The following is a 10,263-nucleotide window of genomic DNA, read 5'->3' on the forward strand; positions in this document are numbered from 1 at the left end:
GACGGGGGTATGGGAGACAGAGGGGATATGGGGGACAGAGGGAGAGTGTGGGGGACACAGGGGGATGTGGGGGACAGAGGAAGGTGTGGGGGACAGAAGGGTTGTGGGGGACAGAGGGGTATGTGGGGGACACAGAAGGGTGTGGGGGACAGAGGGGTGTGTGGGTGACAGAGGAGGGTGTGTGGGGACAGTGGGGGATGTGGGGGACAGAAAGGGGTGTGGCAGACAGAAGCGGGTGTGGGGGACAGAGGGAGAATGTGAGGGACAGAGCAGAGTTTGGGGAGGAATACAGAAACATGAGGGAAACAGGGGAATTTGGGGGACAGAGGGGGGTGTAGGGATAGAGGGTGAACTTAGGGGGACCAAAGCGGGTAGAGAGGTTGTAGGGTGACCAAGGGGGATATGGGGGGACAGAGGGAGACAGGACAGAGGGTGCTGCTGGGGACAGCATGGTGCGTGAAGAGGAGGCTGCAGGAGTGAAGGGTAGATGCTCTGGCTGTCGGGTGGCATGGGCTGAAGCTGCTGTGGGCAGAGGGCACACTCCAGGGAGAGCTGCTGGCCAGCAAGAAGCTGTCAGGTAAGTGGCCCTTGAGGAACACTGGACAGGGTTACAGGGAGAGGCGGGAGTCACGGGCGGTACAGAGAAGGCCTGGCCTGGCCTGGCCCCATGAGGACAGCCCAGGTCAGCGGAGTCCAGGCTTATGATTCTCCATAATATCCCCTTATTGGTGAGCTCCAGGGACCCTGGCCGGGGTTTTAGTTCTGGCACCTTCCTCAGCCCCCTAGACTGAGGAAGGGCACTCAGGGGTTGGGGTCACATCAGGAACCAGGGTGGCCCTGAGTGCAGCTCCTGGGCACCATGGGCAGGGCCCCTGGGTGGGTGTGAAGTCTGCAGCTGGGACACTGATGAGCAGAGAGAGTCTAGGGACATGGGGGGCCTCAGAGGGGCCAGACAGACCCTTTTGGGAGGGGCCTGGGGCTGGACAGCGAGCGGGGAGTAGCAGTGGGAGCAGGAACCGTGTAGGGGGCTGGGCCCTTAAGGGAGAAGCCAGGAGCTGCCCTGCTGGTTAGGGTGGGAGCCCACGGGAAGCCCCACCAGGGCAGGACGCCAGGCTGCAGCGCCGGGGCAGGGTAGCTGGGCCGTGCACGCAGGTGGGAAGCTGCTGAGTGCCGGCCATTCGCAGGGAGCTGTCCGGCAGCAGAGGCGGCAGGCCTGGGGCCACTACTTACACAGGGAGGGTAGGGGCCTAGGAGAGCCGGAGACAGGCAGGGTAGGGGCCCCGCTGAGAGGGGCCCTCGGCTTCTGGGGTTCCTGAGCCCCTTCTCACAGAGTTCAGGATGTCAGAGATCCTGGGGCTGGGGTGGAACAGATGAGATGTGAACATGAGGCAGACAGACATACGAGGAGGCGGCAAGGCGGAGGAGGTCAGTGGTAGGGGTCCCATGTTCCAGACCCCTTGGGCCTTGGGGTCAGGCCCCGAATCAGAGCCTGCCTCAATAGCAAGGACCTCCCCCCTCCCGCAAGCTGAGGTGGAGTGAGGCCTGTGCCAACCCTGAAGACTGGAATTGTGAGGCCTGAGCCTCCGGGGCCTCCTATCCTGCCCAGTGGCTTTGAGCAGGAAAGGGGTCCAGGGCCTACCTCACAAAGAGGTGAGGCTCGACGGGCTTCGGCCGCCCTGGGAAGCCCCAGTGAGGGGTTGTGGGGTGATGAGGCTGGAGCCAGGGTCCATGCTCAGCTTGCCCTTGGCTCTGGAGCGGCCCCTCTAGGGGTTACCAGCCCTCCAACATGACCCCACAGCAGCAGGGCCCAGGCTACTTACATGGGGCTGGCAGGGGCTAAAGGGAGCTGGAGATGGGCAGGGCAGGGGCCCCTCGGCTTCTGGGGCTCCCGAGCCCCTCCTCACTGAGCTCAGGATGTCAGGGACCCTGGGGCTGAGGTGGAACAGGTGAGGCAGGCAGGTGGGTGGGGCGCCCGCAGGCAAAGAATGCAACTGGAGAAGGACGGGGAGGCCAGGAGGGAGGAAGGGGTGACAGCTGGATACCTGGGGCTCCTGGGGCGGAGGTGGGGTGGCCACCCTATGGGGTCCTGAGCCTGTGGTGGCTGCAGCAGTTATGTGAAGGCTGAAGGAGCCAACACGGGGCCAGTGCCAGAGCCAGCAGAGGCCAGGGCAGCACAGGCCAGTGCAGGCTGGCGTGGAGTCAGAGGCCACCCTAGTGCTGTGACCACTCCTGGCCAGAGCCAGCAGAGGCCAGGCCCACGGAGGGAGAGTGACAATTATCATAGGGGCATGATGGCCACTGGGCCTGCCTGGACTCTGTACCAGCCTCAGGGCAGCCTGGCAAGGCTTCTTTCTGCACCAGGTGGGGTGGGGGGTGTCTGCCTCCACCTCAAGAGGCTGCTTGGGCTCAGATCTGAGCCACGACTGCTGCTTCGGGGTGTCTTCTCTTCTCCCCTGCAGGATCCAGGCTGGGCCCCCCTCCCAGGTCCCCTCCCTCACTGCTCAGTGCCCCACCGGGCTGAGGGTGATGGCAGAACCTCTGGACAGCTTCCATGCTGTTGCCTTTGGGGCCTGTTCCAGACTGCAGGGAATCACACACCCACTCTGTGGCATCCAGGGCCCAAGGTCCTGTGCTCATCTCTGCTCAGGGACAGTGTCACAGCTGGACAGCGTGGGCAGGAGCAAGGCTACGCTTTGGACAGGTGAGAAGTTTTCTCCCCTAAACTGGCAGAGTGGCTGACCCTTGTCGGGCACCGGGGCAGCCCTAAGAACAGCGTAGGGCTTATTAGGTGACCGTGTGAGTGATGAGGGTCAGGAGGCCCCACATGGGTGGTCTGGAGGCAGCGGACTCCATGGAACTTGCCCCAGTGCCGGGTGCCCTGGGGACCTCTTGGGGAACACACAAGACATTGGCCTGGGTGAGCAAGGAAGGGGCCCTGGAATCTGTGGTGCAGAAACCCACCGCAGGAGGCCACTCCTGGTTCAGCAAAGGCAAACACGGAAGCACCCACCCAGCTGCCCGGCCACTTGGCAAGTGCACGCTGGACAGAAATGCAAGCTTAAGGAGCTTTAAGACAAAGACAGAATCTTGGAAAAGTTCTACCCATGAACCTATTTCCCCGTGAGGGTCCTGGTGTGGAGAACCTGCCTCTGCGCAAAGCCGTGGCTTCCTCACTTGGATGTGGTGACTGAGACTGCCCGGCTGCCAGTCATCTCTGCCACACTTCCCACTCTCTGGGCAGGCCTGACACCCAAGCTTGGGGTGGGATTGCAGCTACACGGCCCCGAGCCCCCCAACACATGCACACACCAGGCATCGCAGGAGAGCTGACCCTGCACAAGTCCCACCCGCCTCAAAGAGCAGCCCAGCAGTGCCAAGGCCGCTGTGGGACAAGGACGCAAGTGCAGGTACCTTTAGCGTCTTCATCCTCTATGGTGGTGTTGGCACTGTCAGAAGACTCCTGAGGAAACACGGGAGGCAGTAGGTCAGGATGCAGCCAAGCACAGGTGGGACGTGGCCGAGGGCAGGTGGACAGGGCTGGGCCTGCATCAGGACCAGCCTAGGCTCTGAGGCTGACCTCTGCCCCAGCTGCTTTGACCGGGCTTAAAGGTCAGGGGCTCAGGGGACATGCCCTCTGGCGGCTGCAGTGCCCCAGCTCTGTGGACCTCATGCGGCAGTGACCGGAGAAGACACCCAGTTCTGTGCTGGTCCCTGGGAGGGCGCCCCTCACCAGGGCGCATTCTCATGGCAGCCGGCACAGGCTGGCACGGAGTCCGAGGCTGGCCCTGCCACCCTAGTGCTGTGGCCACCCTGCATCCCCAACACATGAGGGCTCCAATTCTCCCAGCAAGATGAGCCTGGCACAGAGACTGGTATGCTCAGCCGACTCTTTAACAAGAGAGGAAAACGGGCTTTTTGAAATTCCAAGACGTAAAACACAATGGGACTGGCTGGTTCCGATGAAGCAGCAGCCGCTGTCATCCAAAATACAGGGTGAGGAGTTCCCAGTAGCTCTGCAGATCCGCACAGGGCTCCAGGAACCTTGGCCTGGCCCCAGGCAGAGCACTCCTGCCACCCACATTCCCTCAGGGCACCTGCCCATCCGGGACTGGATGTACAGCCAGGCCCCGGCCTCACCTCTCAGGTGGCCTTAGAGGGCAGAGGTGGCCCAGTCTCTCCCACCCTGCTCCAGGGCTGCTGCCCTTCAAAAGACCATCCCCCAGCTCCCCAGGAGGCCTGCTCTGCTCCTCAGAGGAAACATCTCACGAGGTCCCTGGGGGTCCGCCCCCTGGTCTGGACACTGCCTGGACACTGCTCGGGGGCCCTAGACCAGAACTACGGGTCTTTAGGTGCAGGGTCAGAGTTCACCACAGCCCAGAAGGTTGTTTAGGGGTCCTGCAGAGAACATGACCCACCCCAGACACACATGGGGCACCCATCCCCAGCTGCCAGGTGGGGAGAACACCCAGGTCCTGGCCTAGCACCATGGGTGCCCCTTGGTCCCTGCCATGGAGAAAGATGTCTTCTGATGATGGGCTGGGTGGTGGCACTGGCCAGAAGGAAGTGGGGGTCCCCACAGAGGCACTCTGGGGGCTCTGTAAGGAGCCCAGGCCTAGGTGGCAGCTGGGCTGGAGGGCTGTGTTGGGTGTAGCGGCGCTGTTTTGGAAGTCCTGGAAATGGCTTGGCTGCTGGCCCCATCCCTCCCACCACCCCAGAGAGCCAGCCCCTTCCCTGGCCCCAGAGAGATGATGTCAATGTGATGGGAGCTGATGGCCAGAGCAGAGAGGGGAGCAGAGGAGGGAGGGTCTGCTCAGCAGGAAGCACTGGGGGCCGCATGAGGGAGGTGGGGTGGAGGACAGCCAGGAGGGTCAAGGACACAGCTCCTGAGATGCAGGCCCCGCTCCAGACCTCAGGAAGCCCTACCGCCTGCGGTAGGTGGGACACGCGGAGCCCCGGTCTGAGAGTGTCGGCCACATGGGGACTGGGCGCAACTGTGCCAAGCACCTCCAGTGGCAAGCCTGGGGCCTGAACCAGTCTGTCCTGTTGTTGCCCACAAAGATGGACTGGGGCCCTGCTGTGCTGTGGGGAGGGGCGGCCAGGGCCATGGGACATCTGCCCTCCACTCGGGCACAGATGCTGCCCCAGACTTCTTTCCTGGCCTGGAGCCTCCTGCCTGGGGAAAGTGGGAGGAGGAAAGGGGGGCAGTACCTTAATCCCGTCCACTGGGTTATGGATGACGGTGGTTTGAGGCTCCTACAGAAGAAGGAAGACACAGAAGAAGGAAAGAGAGGGAAGTGAGAAGAGGAGGAAGCAGAGACCACCAGGAGGGGAACAGGGAGGCAGAGGAGGCACGGGTGGCCAGAGCCCGCGAGAAAGAAGTGCAGAGCAGAGTGGGGGACAGGGATGGAGGCGGCGTGGAGCAGCTGCGGGAGGAGCCTGGGTCAGACGGCAGGGATGGAATGGACAGGAGCTTTGTCCAGGCTGGCGGAGGTGCTGCTGTCCAGGGCAGGAGATGGACTGCGTGGGGCCCCGACAAGCTGCACAATGTGTGTGGGAGCCAGAGAAGCCAGGCTCGGCCTTGGGGAGGACTCCCCACCCTTTGCTGCTTGAACCCGTGCCCCAGCGTGGTGGGGGGCACAGGTCTGAAGATGTCATGGGGGTGGGGGTGGCACATGGGATGGACAGGGTCCGAGATGGGGCTGGCTGTGAGGCTGGCACGTGGGCCACCCTGGCCGCTCGAAGGCCTTAGGTAGGCTGGCACCAGGCCACCCTCCAGCCATGGCCTGGCTGCTCTGAGCAGCTCGCCCCTCCCAGGACCGCTCTCCTCTCCTGGGTCTCAGGGTGGCCATTTGGCAAACGCAGTATTCCCGTGGGTGGTCTGGGGCTGGCTCCCGAAGCCTGGCCTGGGGTTCTCAGGGGACACCAAACCTGCTTCCAGCAAATGTGGGGACCTATGGGCCAGCAAGCCCCAAAGCTCTTAGGACAGCTGAGGGGACACAGCACAGTGCCCCAGCAGGAAGGCCGGCACCCACCAGCCACAACTTTACATCCTCGGGAGTACTGCTGTAGGGTTCACCTGTAGGAGCCCCCAGGGCAAGGGGCACTGAGAGGCGCAGTCAGAGCGGAGCATGGTGGGGACCCCTCCCCTCCCCAGCAGGGAGCCCCTAAGTCCTGCCTCTCAGGCAGCCACAGAGCAGCACGGGTGTGCTAGCTCCTGAGGGAACACAGACGTGACGGCAAGCCCCCTCCTTGGATGCCCCTGGCCTAGACACCTCTCTACTGCACCACTGTGGCCCCGTCTCCCCACGGGCCATGGAATGTGCCACTACGGGCTGTTCCCCCTGCAGAGCCTGGCCCAGCCCCACCAAGCCAGACCCTGGGAGTGGTCTGTGGGTCAGCCTGTTGAGGATGGTGGAGAAGCTAAGGGTGGGGTCCTGGCGGGGAGAGGGTGTCCTCTGCCTCAGTGACATCCTGAACACTCCTGGAGAGACATCCACAAGTCAACATGGGTGGGAGGCTGGGCCTCTCCTCTGTACCCCAACATCTGTGGGTCTCAGTCAGGGGCTCCCCAGAGCAGCCCTAAAACTGTCTGAAGTGGACCCTCCTGCAACAGTGGCCTCTTCTCTCCACTTCACCACTGGTGAGGGATGAGGGGCGGGGCCATGCGAGTGCTGTCAGACAGGCCAGGCGGGGCCAGACCCCACCTTCACCAGGCCCCTCTGACCAGCAGCAATCACACAGCCAGGGGCGTAGGAGGGGCTGAGAGGCAGAGTTTGAGGAGCTCAGTACCAGGGCGGCAGGAGGAAGCGTCCCTTTGGGGCTGGTGGCGGCTGCACTGTTTTGGTGCTATTCGTCTGGGGCTGTGGAGAGAGGGAAGAGGAACCCTTAGGCGGGAGAAGCCCCTCACTCGCCAATTCCCCATCCCGTGTCTGCCAGGGCATGGGGGGAGGGGACACCAGAGTAGGAGCCCCAGGGAGTGGGGTGAAACTGCAGGCTCTGGGCCCCCCAGCACCCCAGGGCCCGGCCAGAGCCTCACCTTGACTCCATCTGCTTTCTTGTTGAGTAAACTCTTGGCTGCTGCATGGGGAGGAAGAAGGTATGGTGAGTGATGGGCCTGGGTCTCGCTGCAGCGCACCCCACCCCTTTCCCTGACCCCACTCTTTCCCCAGGAGCAAGCCCAGGGTCCTGAGGCAAGTGTGGCTCCAGCATCCAAGCTGGCTCTGAGCAGGTGGGGGGCCGTCCCGTCACCCCAGGACAGCCCTGTCTCCAGCCTCCTCCATGACCCTGGGGCTCCTACAGGCATCCGGATTTCTCCTCTGACCAGACCCAGAGATGCGCGTGGGTGCTGGGGAGTCCCATTGGCTTCTGGGCCACATGTAAGCTCTTCCTAGAGGAAGGCAGGATGCCGCCTCCTCCATGATGGGCTCAGGACTAGCCGTGCCAGGTTGGGGTGGGGCAGCTGAGCCAGCACCCCAGAGGTCATGCCCTCCCGGGCCACGCCATCCTGGGGTAGGGGTGGGTGGGCTGCAGCTGGCCACCCACTCAGGGGCCTTGTCCCAGCCCAGGCGCTCACCTTGCTCTCAGACTCCCATACCTTGGCACCCAGGCCTCAGAGCTCTGCCCAATGGGCCTCCCGGCTCAGGCACCGAGGGCAGCCCTGCTTGCCCTCATTCCAAGCTGCCCGGCAGCCCTGGCCTTGGGGCCGCTTCTGTGCACTGACTGGGGTCAACACAGGCCTTTCTGCCCACAAGCCCCAAGGACACTTGGTCCCAGCAGCAGGGCCTCTGCCTCACCCAACACTCCCCACAGAGGTCGGGGGGCCTGGCCCCAGCCGCTGGTGCCCACACTCTCCATGGCTGTTAGGATTTTAATTACAGAATTAATAAATAAAAAAATAAAAAATAAACCAAAAGAGGAAGTCAGCTTACCTTACAGAAAAGGAAAGGTGAGAAGGGGAGGGAGTGAGGAAGGAAGAGAGAGAGAGAGAAAACAAGATTTGTGTTGGTTCGGGAAGGGGCGCAAGCCTGCGGGCCCAGGACTCACAGGTGACCTGTCCTGGACCACGCTCACCAAAAGAGCCAGGGCCATGCGGCCAGCTGGTGCAGCAGGGTTAGAGAGGCAGCCAGGCTGGAGCCCAGGGGATGACGATGTGGGAAGTGTGGGGATGCTTACCCCGGGCCAAGCCGGGAAGGAAGGTGGCACAGCAACCCCCCACCCCTCCCCACCTCCTGGCTCGAGGATCCTGGCTGGCCAGGCCATGAAATTGGGCTCTCCTGCCTGGGGACCCCGGGCTGCCCATACAGGCCTTGGTGGGGACAGGCAGGCACCTTTCAACCTAGGACTGCAGCGCTTCACAAATGGGATCATCCCCCCACCCCAGCAGCAGCAGCAGCAGAAGTGCCCTGTACAGTCAGAAATGCAAATTCCCAGGTCCACCCCACCCTCCTGAGCCAGAACCTCTCCAGGGCGGGGCATCTGTTCCACAAGCCCTCACAAGCCCTCCCAGTGGTTCTGACGCTGGGTGCTCCAGGTTGCCATGGAGATCAGGAGGTTGCACCCCGCAGGGCATAGACAGGCCTGGGCCTGCTCCCTGCTGACCATCCCCTCCCTGTTCAGATGCCCAGTACTGCCTCCTCCATGGCCCTGGCCCCTCCTGGGCTCTGTAGGGACTGCGGTCGTGCCTGACCAGTGGCTGCACGTGGCCCCGGGGACCCCATGTGCAGTGGGCACAGTTTCTATTCCCAGCCTCCCTTTCTTCACAGATCTCTTAATGCTCAACAATTTTGTATCAAGCCCAGGAGTCCCTCCCAGGATCCATGGAGAAGTAGAGGGGCCTCAGGCATCACTCTCCCGTCCCCAGGCCTAAGGCCCCACCTGGTGAAGCCGCGCACAGGACCACCTCCCTCATGCCCCAAGGCAGCCCTGCCCAGTGAGTTCCCAGGACCAGAGATGCCGACTGCCCACTTCCTTACAGCGCAAACTGACAACTCTCCCCTTCGCTGTGGCTCAGATCTGCTTCCCTGTAACTTGCTGTGGAGGGAGAGTCTTGAAGACTCAGAACTCAGGGTTCCAAGGCCCCACAGCCCCTCACCTGTCTTTGTATCCCGCCCTCTCTGCTCCCCTCCCATCTCCAGCACACACAATTCATCCCAGAAACATCTGCCCAGCGCCAGCCAGCCTGAGGCTGCAGCTGGGGATACTGTCCTTGCTGGTGACCAGCTGCCCGACACGGCTGGGGACAGGCTCCTCTTAGGAGCCCGAGGAAGGAGGCATCCAGCCTCGCCTTAAGGACATTTGTCGTGGGGAGCTGAACAGGCAAGGAAGGAACCCAGTCCCTTCCAGAAACACACATTTTAAAAGCTGTGGCCAACTGAAGCAGGCGGTGTGCAGAAGGCTGGTTCTACCCCACCCCGAGGGGACAGCCAGGCACGCAGCCTCTGCCAACCCAGCGGCACTTCCAGCCAGGCTCTGCGTTGGAACTGGGGCCAGCACGGCGCCCCAGTCAGCAGCGGAACTGAGCCCTTTCCCCGGGCATGTCCTCAGAAAATCCTCACAGGAAAGGAGGCAACACAGTTAGGCCCATCGGCGGGGTTGACAGAGACCCGGGACAGTCCTTGGTACTAAGAAGGTTCCATTTAGATCCTTGAGCCTATCAAAACCCGCATTTCCAAACTGTGCTGCTGGAGATGTACCACAGCAGCAGTGGGAAATAAAAGACAGAAGTTCACAGTCCAGTGGGCGGCAAATGCTGCGTACAAACCAGCCCTCGTTGAAGGACTCATGCCGATGCTGCCATCAGCGCTCTGGGAAGCCCGGCAGCAGACGCCACTGTGGTCTCAGTCAGTTCCCAAACATCCTTCCTTGTGAGCCCGCTTTTACAACAATCGCTTGTGCATGCCTTGGGCGAGTGTGGGCTGCACAGGCCCGGCCCTCCCGAGCGCATGGCTCCTGGCCACCCATTTTTTGGGGGGCTGCTCATTTCTTATCTCTGCCTGGGACTAACTCCAGATTCACCGTGGCCAGAGTCCTGTCGACACCCATCTACACTAGCGTTCAAGGGCACAGGAACTGCCTTTCTGTGTCTCAAGTTCAAAGCATGCGTTAGGTGCCGCAGGAGCCCAGGGTAGGTGGAGCAGTCACAGGCATCCCAGACACCTGGGCTGGGGTTCCGCAGGCCTCTGTGGGACAAGGAGAGACCCTCTGCCCTCCATCCTGGGAAGGCACTGCCCATTCCCAGGTCTCCAGGCCGGGGCAACTGCTGCC

General features: G+C 62.4%; 1 protein-coding gene across 1 annotated transcript in view; it reads right to left on the reverse strand.

Annotated features, from left to right (window-relative positions):
- The window catches only part of LOC108544005 (calcium/calmodulin-dependent protein kinase type II subunit beta-like), a 15,514-nt gene extending 8,211 nt beyond the window's left edge, over nucleotides 1-7,303 (reverse strand). Inside the window, 4 exon segments of the mRNA XM_017894891.1 lie at nucleotides 3,412-3,460; nucleotides 6,790-6,842; nucleotides 6,845-6,860; nucleotides 7,037-7,303. Coding sequence (XP_017750380.1) covers nucleotides 3,412-3,460; nucleotides 6,790-6,842; nucleotides 6,845-6,860; nucleotides 7,037-7,303 — 385 coding nt within the window.
- Between the last annotated feature and the right edge of the window lie 2,960 nt (nucleotides 7,304-10,263).

This window comes from Rhinopithecus bieti, unplaced genomic scaffold (assembly GCF_001698545.2).
Source record: "Rhinopithecus bieti isolate Rb0 unplaced genomic scaffold, ASM169854v2 scaffold_26424, whole genome shotgun sequence".
In the NCBI taxonomy this organism is placed as follows: Eukaryota; Metazoa; Chordata; class Mammalia; order Primates; family Cercopithecidae; genus Rhinopithecus; species Rhinopithecus bieti.